The 19,956-nt window shown below is 32.0% G+C and overlaps 1 protein-coding gene across 2 annotated transcripts in view; it reads left to right on the top strand.

Annotated features, from left to right (window-relative positions):
- LOC145291263 (ubiquitin carboxyl-terminal hydrolase 47-like) overlaps nucleotides 1-19,956 on the top strand; it is a 173,713-nt gene that overhangs the window by 65,411 nt on the left and 88,346 nt on the right. For both annotated transcript variants that reach the window (XM_080136872.1, XM_080136873.1), the window contains exons 3-5: nucleotides 3,984-4,190; nucleotides 13,524-13,637; nucleotides 15,254-15,443. In XM_080136872.1, coding sequence (XP_079992998.1) covers nucleotides 3,984-4,190; nucleotides 13,524-13,637; nucleotides 15,254-15,443 — 511 coding nt within the window. The remainder of the gene's footprint in view (nucleotides 1-3,983; nucleotides 4,191-13,523; nucleotides 13,638-15,253; nucleotides 15,444-19,956) is intronic.

Below are 19,956 nucleotides of genomic sequence, written 5' to 3'. Positions count from 1 at the left end.
CAAAGTTTTTAAAATAAAATATGTATAAAATACATTTATAAGCCAAATTACAATGCAATATGAAAATAAACTTAATTTGTTTAAAATTATTATTTCTGAGAAAGTCTCCAAATTTGAAATCTTAATTTTAATATTCTGAAATATTAATTTTTAACAAATAAATGTTTATTTTCATAATATTGCATTGTAATTTCGCTTATAAACGTATTTTATACATATTTTAAAATTTAAACAATGGTTCTATCACAGAAAATACAACTCTGACTGACAAAGTTTTTATTTTTTTAACAAGATTATTCAAATCATTAAAAATAATTGTTTTTAGTTCTATTTTATCAACTGCAGACTGTTTATTTGCAAAATATGCAGAAATGAACCTACAAATGATGTATATACAAAATATTTATTACTTTGTACCAAAATAAATTTAGTTAGCATTCAATAATGCCAAAAAGTTAATATGCCATAAAACAAACCCATCATTTTTCATTTGTTTTATGCTACAAAAGTAAAGACTCCTGGGCAACATTTGGTAGGTATAGTAAGTTAAATAATAGTTAAGCAATTAGATCCATTTTTATTTTTCAACTTATACTTGTAAAAATAAATGCATTTATTTTTACAAGCACACCCTAGAATTTGAATTCTGACCTTTTTTAGAACCCTGGACTCTAATCAGTTATTAGTTGTCGAACTTGTAATGGAAAATGGCAAGATTAATTTAAGTTTGACATTTGCTGGATGATTTATTTCCTCTTTCTTCTTTTTTTTTATTTTACTTTTTTAAATTAATGACCTCTTGTGAGTTTATGTCTAAACTATTAAATACATTTTTATTATCAGTGCCTGACATGAACAAAGGTTTGCCAATTAATTTATGAAAACAACACATTTAAAATAATTTACTCCTGACTAAATGGTTAACTTTTTGGTAATTTCTTTCTCTATAATTTCTGCATATTTACAGTGAAATTAGTTTCAACATTAGTCGTAAAAAATTTATTTTTACTTAAAATACTGATTTGTCTTTTCTTGAGTAAAAATATGTAATTATTTACTGTACTTTTTTTTTTAATATTCAAACAAAAAACATCAGTATTATGACCTATTTACTCATCTTGTAAACAAAATTATGTAAGGGCAGACAACTGTAGTTGCTTCTTGCTTGGAAATACATTCTCCATTCTAAAGACAAATGTGTATTTATATATTGGACAAGTATCTTTACTATTATATAAAAGTCACTTTGTGTGTGTGTGTAAGAAAGAGTTCCTTATAGGTTCCCAAACGGCTGAGCCTATATTTTGCAAATTTCGTACAGAGCTAATTTATATGTCTGGCAGTGTTCTTAGATATGTTTTGTACAGAAATTCATCCGATAAGTATCGAAAATCGGAGAAATCTGATCCTAAAAAAATTTTTTTTTTAATAGATAAAAAAGAAATTTTAGAAGGGAATTTTTATGCATTACACTGGCAAGGAAGGTAAAATCTTAGCAAAGTATTTCTTCTTAAAAATACAGAATTATTGACATCTTGAGGTATAGCTCAGTGGCAGAGCATTTGACTACGGATCAAATGATCCCTTGTTCAAGCCGGAGTGCGCCGCAGCATTTTATTTTAATTTTTTATTAATGAGTTCAGTTTATGATAAAAGAAGAGGTACCATTTAAAATCGCAGCAAATCATTTTTTTCTTTTGCATATTTGCATATTTTAAAACTAAACATTAATCAGAAGTGACTTTTCTAGAGTATTCATCGTCAAGCCTAAATATCAGCTGATGTGATATTGTAAACAAACACAGACGGAATTTGATGAATGACATTGTCATTCATATCTTTTTCTTTTTTCTTTTTTTATTTTATTAAATTGTTTTTTTTTTTTTTTTTTCGAATTAGTCCACTGGGCAAATTATTCCTCATAATATAATATTCAATAGAGGATTGATTCTATAATAATACATACGCAATCTGCATAAATTAAAATATCATGTTTAAGTGTATTGTATGACTGGGTAATGCTGGGCATTCAGCTAGTAAACAATAAATATCGAATTGGTTTAAAATTTTAATGTATTTTTCTTACTTACATGGTAAACTTTAAAAAAATGTACCCTAGAATACATAATTCATAAGAGGTTGAATAGTTCATAATTAGACATAAATATTATTGGCACTCACATGTGCATACCAATCCTTTAAAGAACGTAGTGCTCAAAATTTGATGTACAACAATTTCTTTATCTATTATTTGTATCCAATTTATTTTGAAGTTTTTTAAGAATAGCTATGAGATTGGGTTTACAAAGAAAACTGTGTCCATGATACTCACTGTTGTCTAGAATATATGTTCCAAAATTCATAATGATCTGTTCATTAGTTTAGATTACTTTGAACATATATACACATACCTAACTTGTGTGTGTGTGTGTGTATATCACACACACACACACCTACTTCCATTCTATCAAAAGTAGGTTAGCAAATAAAATGCATGCCTTTTTATAGCCCTCCAACAAAATCATTTCAAGTGGTAAGGGTAAGCAAGAAAACAAATAGCAGGTCAAACAGCTACTTCACACCTACCCCATTGCCTGAAATGAATTTGAAAAGAAATCATCCACTAAAAAGTCAAGATATTTTTTCTCTTTAGGTCATCACAAATAATCTATATATATAAAAGTGAAAATGTATGTATGTGTGTTCGCTTTTTCTGTATGTCAACAAAAGGCTTTTTTCAGAGAAGCGGTCGCTCGCTTCACAACTTTTTAAAACTTTTTATATCACATATAAATCGTAATATCTCACAGTTAACAACAAAGCTCGCCTGTCTATTTAATTTGCTCGATTTCGGGAAGATAAATATTCAATATTTGTTGCTCACCACATGTGGGTTAGTCTTTTTCCTATAACATCTTGGGGAGGGGGGGGGCGTTCAACAGTAAATGAATACTATCCCGCAGTCAAACTTGACCTCATTAACTCATTAAAACGGGCACATGCCAAATCCAAGTAATTAAATAAATTCAAACGTGTTTCCGTTAGCATCTCGCGGTGGGGCAATGGTTAACGGCGCACATTTTTTTTTCTTTTTTTTTTCACACTTTAATTTACAACTTTGCCTCAACGGTTCGGGTTCAATCCTCATACTTACTTTTTTTTTTTTTTTTTAACCCTCCACACACACCTCCAAACACCCGGGCAACGCCGGGTACCCCTCGCTTGTTTATTTATAAAAATTAAATTACTGACATAATTCTGTGAATTTATATAAATATTTTAGTAATAAAAGGGATGCTTTAAAAGTAATGCATTATGTTTTTTAACTAAAAAAAAGTTGAAGAGCTATGAAGATGTGAGCAGTACAATTAAAATGAGTGACCTTTTAGCTCCAGAGTTTTTCTACATAGTCACCACCATTCTGTATGCACTTTGCCGATAAGGGGATGGTGACTGTGCATAGGCATCCAGAGTGCGCTTTGTCACTCGCATCTGTCGCCACTTTGAAATTGACAAACCCATTTCTTAATTGTGCTGACACCAACTGCTTCGGCTTTGTAAACATCCAACAGGCGCTGATGAATTTTGAGCAGTTAAAATTTTTCTGTATGAAGGAATTCTATGATGTATCTTTGCTTCTGATACACATTCATGACAGGGTTTGCTTTCTTAGAGTATCACACCGTCAATATTTGCAACAGAGAAATTAAACTTTCAGGTCATGAATGCATGTCATCATAACAATTAATTTGCAATTTGCTTTGATCTATTTGAGTGGAATAAAAAAAATAAGAGGCATTACTTTTGGAACATCTCTCATATAGTTCTCACTCCAAATCGTATATCAGTTGAAATCTCAGATTATCCATATATAAATATTGTCAGTAATGTTTTTTTTTTCTTATGCTTGTATATTATTTTGATTTTTGTCTTTAATCTTCTGTTTGATGTTTTTGATAATTATCTGTTTCTATCTTTAACAGGAAGTGTGTACAGCCACAGAAGATGCAATCTTGTGCGTAATCCGAGACTTGGTCGATCCCCAGTGTCGAAAACTAAGCCTTTACCTGTCCGCTTCTATGACAGTGGCAGACATGGTGTTAGAAGTAGCAACAAGCTGCGGCTATGTCCCCAACACAATATCCGTGCACTATGAGAAATCTGTTTCTCCTAATCTGGAATGTTCCGAGGTAAGACTTGTTACTGGCTTCATATTATTGTTACTACAAGATGCATCTACTTGACGTTGCCCAGGAATCTTTAGTTTATTTGACTCTTTTACTTCCACCCTTTGCCCCTTTTGTCATCTGATAATTTCTTGTAAGAAAGTCTTAATAATCTTGAGGAAAATAATTTAATGATTTTATTTGAATAAAATCAATTGAATATCTTTAAATCCTATAAACACTTTTCATTTTATTTTTTAAATAATATTTTTATTTATATTGAAAATTCCCAGGCTGCTATCCTGCAATATTGATGAATTGGTACCTTAATTTGTTTAACTCGCAATTTCTCACTTATTTCTAGATTGTTTTGTTGGAATGAAAAGAAAATCTTTCTGAATGGAATTTCTATCTTATCCATTTAATTCTGAGAATATCTTATAAGTAATGAAGCATTTTTATTTCCTTTTTGAAGGAACTTGTATTTTTCTTATCCAACCAGTTGAAGAGGAAATACAAGTTTCTGGATGTAGTTTAAGGTGTGTTCTGGTTGGTTGTACAATTTCCAGAATATTGATATTGGCTGCTTTAACCCTGAAAAACAAATTGTGTAAAATTAAGTTTGGAAAAAAAAAAAGAAAAGATTTTCTGATTTGTTGCTCTTGGAAGTAAATATTGTTTTAACTCTGTAAAAAAAAAAAAAAAAAAAAAAAAAAAAAAAAATTCAAGGAATAAAAAAACGTGCAAATTATATATTTGGAAAAATTATTTTCTTTCAAAACATATATATTTAAAATATTGGCCTAGAAATAAGCGATAAATCACAAGTTGAATGAATTAAGGTACAAATTAGTCAATGTTACACAATAATGGTTAACAGGTTGGAAACTGGGAATACTATTGAATAACAATCTAAAATTAAAAAAAAAATCAACTGGGAATACTACTATATCATTAAATTTTTTTTTTTAAATGTCTTAATACGATTTTGTAAGTTAATATAAATATGGTAGCATTTGGTCATTAAATCATTGAGCAAAATTGTTATAAAACTATAATTGAAATCAAAAGATTGGTTTTCTTATTTAGAAAGATCGAAGGAGCAAAGTGAAAACAAATGGTAAAATACTTTATTAGAATATCAACAGTCAGGAAGAGTGAATGAATATCTATGTGATGAATGCAGGGAAGGGGGAAATTGATTTAAAAGACTAGAAGATAGATAAGAAACTGAAATGCATTATCATAAATGAAGCCACCTCTTGCCTGAATTTGATTCTGCTGCTTGTAAATTTGTTATTAATTTACCCAGCCAACACGTGATGAAAAGATTCCTGATTTTAACAAAATACACTTGGAGAATGTTGAAAGTTATATTGGCCAAAAAAGATGAGAACAATAGTTAAAGTAATCCAAATTATCAATCCTTATTTAAAAAATTTAGAAACAAAATGATCATATCTGTTCTCTTTTTACAAAAGCTGAGTTAATCGATGTTTGTTTCCAAATGCAGGCAAGCAGTCTGAGGGAAGAAGTTATCAGAGTAGAAAATCTCCTGAATCTCAAGATCTCTACAGTGAAGGGGTGAGATTTTGCTGCTAGTCAAGGGGTATTTTTGTTTAGTCTATGCAAGTATAGTAAATTAACTAGAGCACATATGTTGAAAGTACTTGTAAATCACCCACAACGATGCAACTTTAGTGATGCAACCAGGGCTTGAGTTATGCAGACATATTTTTAAATGAAAAATTAATGGTTATTGGAATCTGAAACAATTTCAATGACGAAAAATTCCCCTTATATCAAAAAATCAAAATAAAGAAAAATCTGTATGATGTCTGTGTATGCGACTGGGAACCCGCTGGGGTAAGTTGAATTGACTTCAATAGAAGTCAATTCAACTTACCCCAGTTGAATACCTCTCACACTCTAATGATATATGTACTCCTGAGGAAATGGAAATATATTCCAAAAATCATGTAAATTAATTGAGTAGTTTTCTTTTTATAAAACAAATAATTTTTAAGTGATTTATGGGAATTCATAGGCATTACATAAATTTAGTATGAATTATTGTTGAGTTCTCCCTTATTATTTAAGATTTATTTTCAAAATGGCAGGTGAAACATTCACTAATCGATGCTCATTCCTCAGTTAAAAATAATACTACTTGATCAATTTACGTAATTTTTAGAATATTTTCATTTTGTCATGTTATACAGATTTTTGTTTATTTTCGATTTTTAATATAAGGGAATTCTAGATAAGAATCATTTCTTTTATATCCTTGATGTTTAAAATGAAAAAAATAATTCCCATTTCAATTTTATAAAATTACAACAAAGAAATTAAAGAAAATCATGTCTATTGGTATTAACGGAACTTAATTTGGCACGGGTCCTTCAGTATAAGGCACTTAGGATTAAATTTAAAAATACTGTTGCCATTGTTTCTGAGTCTAAGCATTACTTTTAAGCTGGATTTTCTGTGCTGTGTTGAGTTGGGTTATTGTTTCACCAAGTCTACAAACGTACCAAATTCATGATTCCAAAATTGGGGGTAATTACACTCGAAGGAGTAATTTGAAGGTTTCAAGGAGGTAATGGTTACCTACAGAAAGTCTGTTATGTAGATGTGAAGCTAGCCAAGAAATATCAAATTATTTCTTTGCGATTGACAAACGAGCATTACTGCAAGCAACTAGAACTAGCAAGGCTATCTAGCATTGCCTGGGATCTCTGCTAAGAAAATAGTTAAAAAAAAAAAAAAAAACTTAAAAAAAAAACTTTTTTAATTTTTTTTTAATCACTCTGCATCTGCAGTGTGATTTACTTTTTGAATATAGCCTTGCCCCCCCCCCTCTCTATTGTGCACAAACTATAGCAGCTGATTCAATATAATAGAAAGATTGGTGAGTCTTGATATATATCATTTCCAATACTTTAAAGTGATAAGCCAAGTCATGCCTCCAAGCAGAAAAACTGGGTATGAACTTTATAGAGATCTAGTGGTGAGGCCCCATTTGAGGAGTGTGGAGTTGCCCCTAAGGTCCACTTCGGCCCAGAGTAGTAATACTAAGTATTCCAAACCAAAATTTTATTTTCATTATATCTAAAAAAAAAAATTAATGTGCTCATATAGATTTTTGTAAACCATAAACAAAAGTACCAAATTTATTTTGTTAGCTTAATTAGCCATGAAGTTGTGATCGTTCTAAGTTTGTTGGAAAGTTGAAAATTTGCTATCATGGTCCAGAAGCCAAATTTCATAGTATATAACTAAAAATGTAAGCTACTAACAAGTGAAAAATCCTTATAAATGTAATGTCATCTTGTGGTAAATGAAAATTAATACTAATGAAAGCAATAATCATTAGATGAAACCAACCTAAACACTAGGCAAAATCCTACTACCAATGGGGAAAAAAGTGCAAATATGACACGGAAATGCAACTTTGACTGTTCATATCAATTTCATTTTAATAGCTAATGTATTGAATCTTCTTAGTATTATTCATAACACATTAGATATCAAGATAATTTTTTCTTGTAATTATAAATTGATAAAACCACTCAATTGGTGACCATGTAAAAGCAGTCGAACAGACAATTTGGTAAAAAGGGTTAAAAAAAAAAAAATGAGTCAAAAGTATACGTTACTGAAATTGTTGTAAAAATGTAACCATTGGAGGTAGAAGCTTAAAACTTTGCAACTTTGCTAATTTTTGGATGAGGAATTCAAAAAAATGTTTGCCTTATTTCTAATAACAAAACTTTTTGCCACAGAAATATTTTTACTTTGGGGAATTTGAACTCGCCAAATAAAGAACCGACAACAATAAGATTTAGAAATTTGTTATACAAAACGTCACAAGTCGTTTTTTTTTTTTTTTTTTTTTTTTTCAAGCATTGAAAAGTTTCCAACTTAAAAGACAAGTAAACAAATAAGATATTTTATAGGCAGAGGTCTTATTACAATTCCTTTCCTTATTGATTTTCTCTCAGAATTCTTTCATAAGCTTCTGCTATGGTAGATATATCAAGAACACTCCAAATCCTACCATCACTTGAAACTGATATTACCTCAAAACCCCATCTGTACACAAATGCTGACTCTACCTGTGCAATGTCATCTGACAAAGGCCATCAAAAAAAATCTTTTCTACCTTTGGTTTGCGATAAAAATTTTATTACAGCGCTGGATGCAGATATAAACTCAATGACTTGGCCAATGTAAAAGTTGGTGTCATAGTAGACAGCAACCTATTGTCCTTGATGCTCATAACTTAAGATATCCTGAGATGGTTCTTCATTACAACTGCAGGAGTTATCTGAATGTTCAGCAGATTTACTAAGGGACTTTTTTTTTGTTGCTTTGGAGGTGGAAATGAATCAACTGGATTTCTTAAGTAGTCAGAGAGAGCAGCTTCCAGTTGAACTTTATTTCCACTGGTGTTGATTTTGACACCTAACACAACCTTGAGATATCTCAGTTGAAGTTTATCAAAAACACCTTACAGAACATATAGGTCTCGAGGGTACTTCTACAGTTTATCGCCAAAAATGGAGATGCCATTTTTTTTGTGCACCTGTCGTTAAAATCCAAGGGAGAAATCAGTATTTTAAACTATGACTGAAGCATGAAATAAATAACAAAAAAATTAAACTCGATAATGATTTTTCAGTTTCATTTAAATTAATTTGTTGTTGACCCTTTAAAGTTGCTTTAATTAAAAAAAAAAAAAATGTTTCATTAAAATTATTTGTTCGGAAAAAAACAAAACAAAACTATTTTATAAAAACCCAATGTTGCTTTCATTACAAAATTGTTTTATTAAAATTATATTTTCTTACACAAACTTTTCAATAAATGTTTTTACAATTATATTTTGATAAATTTTTATACAGTAAATGTTTTGGTTTCCAAATGGAGCTTGCCCAGTCCAGACAATTATGAATGTCTTTTTTTTTCATTTTCTGTTTTTAATAATAAAAATATATATACGTTTCATGAAAAACATTCCCATTCTGATTAATTAAATCGAAACATTTTCAATTAAATAATTGTTCTCTTTCACTTTCTTTATTTACTTTTTTTCATAGTTCTTTCCAGAAGTAATTAATATCTAGTTTAATTTTTTTTATTTATTTCTAATTTTGGTCATAGTTTAAAATACTGATTTCTCCCTCGGATTTTAACGACAGGTGTGCGAAAAAAATAGCGTCTCCATTTTCAGTGATAAACTGTAGAAGTACCATCTCGGGAATTATTTAAAAAAAAAAAAAAATGATTTTTTTACAGTGAAATTAATTTTTTCATTTACGCGCCACATGCACATAACTTAATCATATTTTCAGTTATTTTTTAAGTAATGTACAGTATAATTAAAAAATAATTGAACAAAATCTTCAAATTCATCAAAAACGGCCGGTAGAACAAAAAAAAAAAAATGCACATTTTCACGTGAAATTAATTTTTTTATTTACACATGACTTGTTGCACATAATTTAAAACTTAGCTATATTTTGTTAATTTTTTTTAACTAAAAATGTTTTTTTGGTTTAAAATGTACTCAGTTTAATTTTTAAAAGATAATTTAACGATGCTGAAGTTATCTAACCGAAAGAAGATAAAGCAAAGAACATACGAAAGTTTGAAAGAAGATATAGAAAATAAACAACTGACATTCTTTTTTAAATTGTAAATTTTCATTTCTTTTATTGACGTGCATGTTGCACTAAAAATATTATTTTAAACAATAACTTTCTATAACTTTTAAATAAACAAAAAACAAATCCATAGTGAAACAAGTTGTTTGTTTACATTTTTGTTGGGTTGTGCATGTAGTTTGTTCGTGCTGACAGTTGATTTTCGTGATGATACTGATACGGTCACTTGGCATTGAGTTGTAAATCTCGATGTGTAGGTACATTCACTTTTATTAGTGGCACTCCTTGATTTATGAGCGTAGAAATATGATGCCAACAGATTATTAAAGAGAAAATATTTCTCTACAAAACGGTGCAATTTTCGGGATTTTTTCAATTGAATTTCTTTCATATTTCTTTCACTGAAGTTTTCAAGTCGGATTTTTTTTGTTGTGAAAAACAACTTAAAATCCCTTTTTAAACTCGCCATATTGATAAGTGAACTTTTTTCTTTAAAATGATACTATTTTTTTTTATACCTAGAGACTCACAATATCGTGCGCACCAAATTTGTAAAACACCAACATTTTTTGTAAAAAAATAAAGCCGTGTTTATTAAAATTAGTGACATAACTTGAAGTAACCTGGAAAAAAAACTATTAAAGACACAAGAAAAAGGATTATATATCTATAAAGCAAAAAGATTAAATTTTATTTAAATCAAAACTTTATAAAAATAGCCCCCTCCCAAAAAAAACGAGATGTCGCAAGTTGAAGTTAAGGGAAATTTAACTTTTACCAGTTTTCGCATCCTAAACTAGGTTAGTTTGGGATACCTAGTTATACCTATTAGGGCATCTGATGCTACCAAATCAGGCTGTTTGAAGATACTGGCTTCCTGACCAAAAATGCAACTAAAATTGATATTGTTTTTCCTTTCCCTTTTCCAAACTCAATCATGTTCTGCAAAATCAGAAACAGAAACCATTTTCTTCTACAAAACAATCCAACCAAAGATAAATATGTGAAAATATAAACAACTTGAATCATAAAAGCTTTTTCCAAAATTACCGGGATTTAGCGTTAAACAACTGAAAAAGGGTTGATATGCTGCATAACAAATACAACCAACTAAATAAAAATCCACTAAACTTTGACACACATTCCATGCTGTTTAAAAGATGTTTTTCTCTTGTATACCTACACTTAAAGAATAATTTCGTTTTTTTTTTTACATAGGAGTCACAACTTATCCTCGAGTGGCCTCTGGGCCTTGATCAGGGTTAAAGAGTGTACAGTAGTCAATGGGACAATATCGGAGTAATCATTGGTAGTGGAAATTTTGTAAATTGAATTACTTATGGGCAACGGCTCATCAAGAACTTGTTTACGTTGGTCTTGAAGACGACTATATTGTGGTCAGCTGGAAAGCAGGGAAACCAATGAGTTCCACAGGTGTGCAGTTGTAAGAAAGAAACTTTGTTCATGGAATCTATGTTTAGGTTTAGGCACAGATAAAGAGTTGGGGAAATTATTAAGTGTTTTCAGCTAGACGAGTGTTTTTCGTGAATGTTTGGCGAGGGGGACATAGATTGGAGCTCAGACGAGAAGACATTTCCAGCTATACTGTAGCTGGAGATCTTGTGAAGTAGACCTTTATGCCATACCCTATCAAAAGCCTTTGATATGTCAAGAGCAATTGCCTAGAAAAGAAGCCTCCATTGAGAGATTCGCTAATCCTATCAGCTATAACTGTAAGTACATCTGCTATAAATCCAATAGAATTTAATTTATTTAGCAGATTTATGCAAATTTCCCAGTATTCCACGATGTAGCTTAAATGGTATGTGTTATATGTTATGATCATATTGTAGCTGACTAATCTTGTTGACATAGTCAACCTCACATTATCGGCGGGGTCACGAATTTACCAACTGTTCCATCGCAATGTTGCACCCCATGTCTGTTTTACAAGTACTTTAATGGAATGTGCTCTGATGAACTTCTAGCACTTGTGCCCCTTTGATGTACATACAGCTGATTAACCCGACAGGCAATAAAATTTTGCTTCTTCACTGTTTCAGTTTCTAGATGCTGGAAAGCTTTTTAATCAAATAGTTTCTTCCCTCGGACGGCTAGACTTTCAAATTTCCTTTCTGTTTCCTGCTTACCTGACTGTAGTAAAATGTGGAAGTTTAAATGTAATGTGAATAGACATCTTGCTGCTACACTCTTCAATCTCCTGTTATACATGACCCTAAATATTAGCCCTTTATGCCTAAAAAAAAAAAGAAAAAAAAAATGGTAGTAGCAGGGGGAGGGGGTATCAAAACGACAGTAGGCAGAGGTGTTAAAAAAATATAGAAGTAGACAGGCAGGCTCGAACTCGAAATATGAAGGAGAAAAAAGGTTATAAAAAAAAGGTGACGTCTTAGTCGATGTTTCCATCGCCTGACCGGAAGTTCCGAATGTTAAAATTAAGCGTAGTCAATCCAATCGATGCAATGACTTGTGAAAATAGCGAAGCAAAAATCGACCCCTTCTTTGTAAACTGGCCAGTTGAGGGTGAAGGAATTAATGTTTTTAGCCAATTTTTCGATATTTTTCGTCAAATGTCAAGCTTGAAAACGATACCGATCTCGTCGGGATCAGCCGCGTCTGTTGAAAGTTTTTGGCAAACATACATACATTTACACAAAAAGGGTGATTGAGAGTTATATTATAGATTAAAGTTCTATTTGATAATTTTGTCTGTTTTTATTTGTTTTTCTTATCATTTTTGTCATTTTATTTCTTTTTTTATAACGTTTGCCAAGGATTTCTTAAAAGTTTTAGTACTTTTGTTTATATCTTTAAGTCTGTTTTAGTGTATCTATTTTTGCCTGCTTGTCATGTATCTATTTTATGTATTCTCTTTCATGTAATTGAAACATTTGCATGGAGTTCGTAGAGTGGGCTCCATTCATCCTTGCCACTATGTCCCCCATGAAGGCCAAACAAGTCAACAATTGGGTGATCTCTACTCACTAGCTATTCCAACGGCAAACTCTATAGATAGTGATTTCCAGATCAGCTTTAACTGCCATCAAACAGATTTTTCTTTGTCGACACCTCACGTTTTTAACCCTGTAGGTGAACTAATGCAATGCCTTCGTAAATGAAATCTCCCAGTGAAGGATTCAGCATTAAATAACCTGAAAAGGGTTGATATGCCATAATAAAACAACCAAACCAAACCAAACACTATGAATATTACATTGGTATTTGATATGAAGAAAAAATTCTTTTCCAAAATTACTGGATTCAGTATTAACACAAAAAGTGTGATATGCCATAAAACAAAACAACCAAACCTTCCCTGCCCATTTTCCTGAGACATATATAAATATTGCTGTCATTTGGGTTAGGCTAAACAAGACCACTTGAGAATGATGAGCTGTTTTATCACTGGACATAAAAACTTACTGACCAGATATCTATTACCTGGAGCGGACACAATTTCTGTAGAATCTGAAGTGCTATGATTTCTAAACATATAGACCCTTGTATTTATGAAGATATTATTTCAAGGATGCCAGACAATTTCTTGAATGTTCTTTTGCCTCAATATTTTCCCATTATAGACCTGCTGTCTACAACATGCATCTATGCACCTTGCTAAACATTTTGCATCTTTACAAATTTAATTTTGGACTCTTTCTTTGTGCAGGTCGTTTTGGATCCAACAAGTACGCAGTCCCTTGGAAATTTGTGTGCTGATGATGCTTGCAAGTATCATTTTACGATTTGTGAATCTGAAGATCACCTTCCACTGAAAGTTGAGGTAAGTTGCAAACCGTTTTTTATTTATTTTATTTTAACTTTTCAGATCTGAGTATGACCATAGGATATCCCATGTTAAATCCCCATAATAGACCACCTACTGTTTTTTTATTTAGTCAGAACCGAAAATCAACAGATTAATCTCTAAGTGGAAGTGGGCATGTTGGAGGATATCTATTATGAAGGGGAAGAGGTCGGCCATAACTGGTGTTTCTACGAAGAGACTAAACTTACCTGAATGACTGGAATTCAATAGAATCAAGAACCGTGTGCAGGAAATGCATATTCATACTTGACTCCTTTTCCTACACATAAGCTTACAACTTGTTTTTAAAAATTGAGATATGTAATCTTTTCCTATCCCATCTGATATCGACTTTAAGCTACTGCTTGAAGAAAGCGATCAGCAAAAGATTTAACCTCTTGGTTGTCTCTCAGATGTCATCATTTGTGTTATGGCCAGGACTACAAGAAACACTATTCAACTCTCCTTGTCTCACACTGACCTGATGTTGATTATGTAGGATACGTTTAGCTATATCCCTGACCAATTCCTCTCGAAGTAAAGGCCCCAGTTTGAACCGTATGACAAGGATTTGAGCCGAGTCATCTGTCCAGTAAAAAGGAGCTGGCAGGGTAGTGCCACCATTACAGGCATCCAACTAAAGGCTGATTAACTTAATGCAATTGATTTTTGGACCCAATGATCGTTTTATAAGTGTGACCACCTCTGTCATCCTTGATGTCTCAGGAGCATGATACAAACATGTCATCATCAGTAAATGCAGAAACCCTGACTTGTATTCTGCTCGGCAAAGCAATTCTGTACAGGATCGAACTTGTCTCCTCGACCCTTAGCTTGTACGGTAACGACTCGAATGCAAGTATGTAGCAGAAATGACAGCGGACAACCTTGACTTATCAAACAGAAGATAGCGATTTTATTTACTTGCACCACTGCCATCAGCGAGCGATACTGATTGGAGATTAATTTGCTGAAGTACATTTTAAAGCTTTGATTTTTAATTGTAAAATGAAATGAAATTTTAGTTGTAAGATAGACAACTCATTATGTTCAATTAAAAATGAGTTATTCCCCCTTTGTTGATTTTTACTTTTAGATGATTATTTAAAAATGTTTCATATTATGTCATCTGAGCCAAACTAAGTAATTTTTAAAATAAACTGACAGAATATATTATATTAGCAATAACATGGTACAATGCTAACAAATGAAAATTGACTAGTCAGAAGCAAAGTTTAATTTGCCAGTTTAAATACTGAGTCTTTGAAAATCTGACAGAATGAGTTTGTTTTGTATAAAAATAATTGATAGAAGGCAGAGGTTTAACAGATCAACACAAACTAAAGCAACTTAAAACAATGGTGGAACGAGCTACAAAGATTAACCTTTTATTAATACAATATATATGTGTACATATTTTTATACCTTTATAACATTCTATTGTGCTCTTACTTGTCTCAAAGTTCTATATGTTATGATATTTCGGGAAATGACCTTCTTTACAAGTGTGTTCGATTTTAGCTGAAACGTGCATATGGGAAATTTTGTAATTTTATTTTTATTTTAAAAATTTCGTTTTTCAACTTTTCCAGTCTGAAGGCAATTTAAGTGGTTGTCCTAAATTGCCGATGCAAGAAACGGTTGCTCCTGAAGATGGTGACATAAAAGATTCTAATTCCTGCCAGGCATCAGCTGGTTATGGCTGGGAGATTAAAGATGATAATCAGTCCAGTTCCGTCGACCAAAATTACTCGTACTTAAGCCAACTCAAATCAGAAACCGGTGAGAATTGCACATTATGTGCTTTTTTACTTCCCAACAGCTTTTTTGTTTCTTTTACTTTTACAGAAATACCTACAAACACATTTTGTTTTGCAATTTTGAAATATAATGTTCAGTTATTTCTTTGAAATATTGAGAACTTGTATTTGTTGATGTTAGAATTTGTCCACGTAGTCTTAATGATTTAATGGAAAAAGTGAGCCATGTATAGAACTTTAAAAAACATGTGCATCCTTTTAAAAATATCACACACATTAATTTATATATATATATATATATATATATATATATATATATATATATATATATATATATATATATATATGTTTCTTTCCACTAATTTGAAAATAATTGAATTTCAACAAGGGTCATTAATTTCTGCCCATTGCCAGACATGGCAATTTCCCTCTCCTCAAAATTTGAAAAGGTTTGGAACCTTTAATTTTTGCACCTTAATTTTTCTTGCCTGATTATAACTAATATGATTGAAATGGTCTGCACATCGTAGCAAGATATGAAAAAAATCGTGTTCTGACAATCTTACACATATCTTATATGTGTAAGATTGTCAGAACATGATTTCTTTTGCAATGTTGGTACATGTAGCAGATAGCTTTCAGGGAGATCATCTGGCGCCTCCAGAGTTGCATTGGGATTGCTGCCTGAGCTGATATGAGAAACTCAAAAATTGACAATGTGGGCTGTGTCATTAAAGATCTCTCTTGAGGTATCTGAAAATGTGTGTGTGTGATATATATCATCTCAAGTTGACAAGAAAGTTCTTGCGGTTTTTAACTTTTAAATTCAGATCAAAATATCTCCGCTCAAACAAAAATTTATTGATTGAAATAAGCACCATCAGGATCAACACACTTTTGCCAACGCAAAACGAGTGTATTTATGCTAGTAACATAAAAATCTTGTATTCTTATGGCGATGAAGTTGCAGAAGACATTTTGATATTGTTTGGGTTTTCGACACATTTCGCATGCAGAAAGTTGTTAAGGTACTTGAAAAAGTGGTAGGGGAGAGGTCTTGGAAGTATGGCAGATAAGGCAGTTTTATAGCCCAATTCGTTCAACTTCTGCGGGGTCAGTTTAGCAACGTGCAGTTGGGCATTGTCATGGAGGAGAATTGGGCCTTTTCTGTGGACTAATGCTGGGTGTTGTCAAAGTTTCTGATGCATTTCATCCATTAAGGGATGAAGCCAGTGACAAACCACCAAAGAGTCGGCATGATCTTCTTTTGGTGCAACACCAGCTTTGGGAAGTGTCATGGAGCTTTATCGGCGTCTAACCACTGAGCTGAACATCGCCAGTTGTCGTAAAGAACCCACATTTCATTGCAATCCACAACCCAGTCGATAAACGGGTCATTCTTGTTGCATAAAAGAAAGGAAGATGACACTTCATAACTGCATTTCTTTTGGTTGTCATTGAGTTCATGAGGCATCCATTTATTATTTTTTTTATTTTTTATTTTTTTGTCTTTCCGATCTCTCTCAAATGGTTGGAAATCATTGTATATGTTACGTCTAATTTAGAAGCAAGTTCTTGAACAGTTGTGCGTGGATTGGCTTTGACTCTTAATTGATTGTTATCAACATCCGATGGCTGACCACTACATTCATCATCTTCAAAACTTGTTGCCACCATGAAATTTCTGAAACCACCATTATGAGGTGCATTGAGTAGTGGTTCCTTGGCCGAACGCTTCGTTGATATCACGAGCTGTTTCAGCAGCTTTTCAATCTAGCTTGAATTGAAATGAGAAAATTGTGTGAATTTGCTCTTTTACCATGCTGTGGTCAACATTCTGAAAAAATACATAATTGTTTTAAAACGATTGTAATTTAAACAATTAGATAGAGTGAAAAACGCTCTTTAAAATGATATATAAAGTAAAGGTATTATGACAGAAACTCGTTTGAAAATACATCATTTGAAATGAAAATTAAAAATTTCACTTTTTTCTCAACCTAATATATAATACACACATGTAAAATATGAGTATAAGGCTATACTAATGCAGGAAACCGGGTGTTAAAGTGATGTAACGTATGAACAAAAATTGACAAATGAATGAAGGTTTAGTTTTTTTTTTTTGTTTTTTTTTATCTTCATATATCTATTTATTTTGCAAAACAAATACATCAGTGAATATGGACGCTGTTTAAAATAACCAGTATAGCAGAAGTATTTAATATTTCAAGAATTTCATCTCTTTTTCAAAAATAAGGAAATCAAAAGAATGTTAAAAAAGAAAAATATCAAAAAAAAAAAAAAACGGAAATGGGATAAGTTGAGCTGTCAAGCAGAGAATAAGATTTATTTTTATAAGCCTAATTAGTTTGTGTTCTAATCATTGTTATTTGTATATATTTATGCATAATGTTTCTTTATTATTATTGCCATTTTCACTCTTATTTTCTTGGTTTGTTAATTTATTATTTGGTTTAATTTTAGTGAATAAGAAAATCGGTATTTTATTTGTTCCGGAAGTGTATGTGTGTATATACTAGCAAAAGTACCCGTCGTTGACTGGGTTAAAAAAAAGTCTACAGAAATTGGACTCTGATTTATGAAAGTATTATAAGTTATGAGAAGGAAGGGTTGTAAAGAGATAGATTTGCATTTGGGGGTATCAAAACCAAAGAAAAATATGATGAAAGTAAAAATAAGTTAAAACATACTTATCAAAGTATTATGTACATCTATATCAAAAACACTTGTAAACGTTTTTTTTTTTTTTTTTTAATTTTTTATTTCCATACTTTGTGAACCAGGCATGTACGCAGACCCCACAATTTTAATGAATCATCATTATGCCAGATCAAACATACCCATTCCTGTGTCTCGATACATCTATCATATGTAATCAGTTTTCTATAATAGTCAACGATATATGAGCCTATTCGTGACCAGACACTGGTTCTACCAGATCAGGCTGTCTAGCGGCTTCCTGAGATGAAATGCACCTACATTAAATTTCTGTTTTTGTTTTCTATTCTCTTTTGTAAAACTTAATTATGTTCTGCAAAAACAAAAATAGCCCCCTTCCCCTTTCCTCATCCTTTTTTCTTTTCTTCCATACTTCCCAACCCCATCGGTGAGGCATTAGAATACACTGACTGTCCCCCTGCAGAGAGTAAAAGCTTGTTGGCCGTGGGTGGCGACCCGTCATGACTCAGAAAAGGATCCTGGTGGCTGAGCAACTGATATCTAGGGAAATTAAAGATATCAGTTGCAACACTCCACTTTGGCCTCATACAAGGCTAGTCGGGAGGTCGGAGGGGCTCGATCTGATCAATCGGCTAATTACGTCAAGCCCTAACACATCTACTTTTCTATCAATTTCCTCTAAACCGTAACAAATACAGTTCTACTCTGTACCACTATAAACTATATAAATTTTTTCCCCTCTTTTCCATGTGTTAGAAGGCAGTGGCTATGGTCAAATGTTCCAAATTATTAAAGTCATGACATGGCTGTATAGTGCCGGAAGTTACCACAAATGACTTGGATTGTGTAACTAAAGGAATATGGGTGCTCATGACTCCCATTTGGGACATGTATACTGTTTATGTAGCCCTGGCATGACAAGGTGAATGGATTTCCCCCTTAACATGCCTCGATATTGGACTCTGAGGTGGTTGGGGAGCATAAGCAATGAAATTAAAATATATATATATACATGGCCAACTATAAAAACTCCAAGTGCCAACACGTCGATTCGGATAGTTCAGATAATGAACTACATCAAACATCCTCAAAATTTATTGTATTGGAATCTACCGAAGAAACGGAAATAACTGACTTATCACCGTTTATTATACATAAAATTATATTGGCATATATTACCCCCCCCCCCCCCCAAAAAAAAAAATAATGTAAAAACTTTAAAAAATAAAACCCTACTGGTGGAAGTGGAAAGAGAAAAACATACCACTTTTCTCCTAGGACTGAAAACTTTCCACAACGTAAATATCAAAACTTATCCACACAAGAATCTGAATACATCCAAAGGTGTAGTAAAATCGAAAGACCTCTCAATGTGCACTACTGAAGAGATAACAAAAGAACTTAAAAACCAAGGAGTAATAAACGTTAAAAGAATTACAATAAAAAAAAAAGAATCAGACTATACATACGAACACTTACATTATGCAGTTCGATAGACCCACTATCTCAAAAGAAATCAAAATTGGGTTCAACATTGAAAAAGTTGAACCCTTTATACCAAACCCACTTTGGTGCTTTAAATGCCAGAAGTTTGGACACCATGAGGATGCATGTAGCGGACGAGCAGTGTGCGGCAGATGTGGCCAGAAAGATCCAGACCACGCTGTCAATGACTGCAATCTTGATTGCAAATGTGCAAATTGTGGGGAAAACCATCCTGCTTATGCTAGAGCATGCAGAATCTGGAAGAAAGAAAAGGAAGTAGTGTCAATAAAACATACCAAAAACATTTCCTTCCTTGAAGCCAGGAAAATAGTAGATGGATACATGAA

This window comes from Euprymna scolopes, chromosome 12 (genome assembly GCF_053919585.1).
Source record: "Euprymna scolopes isolate OS-2025 chromosome 12, ASM5391958v1, whole genome shotgun sequence".
Lineage (NCBI taxonomy): Eukaryota > Metazoa > Mollusca > Cephalopoda > Sepiida > Sepiolidae > Euprymna > Euprymna scolopes.
This window is presented reverse-complemented; position numbering and strand designations above follow the sequence as displayed.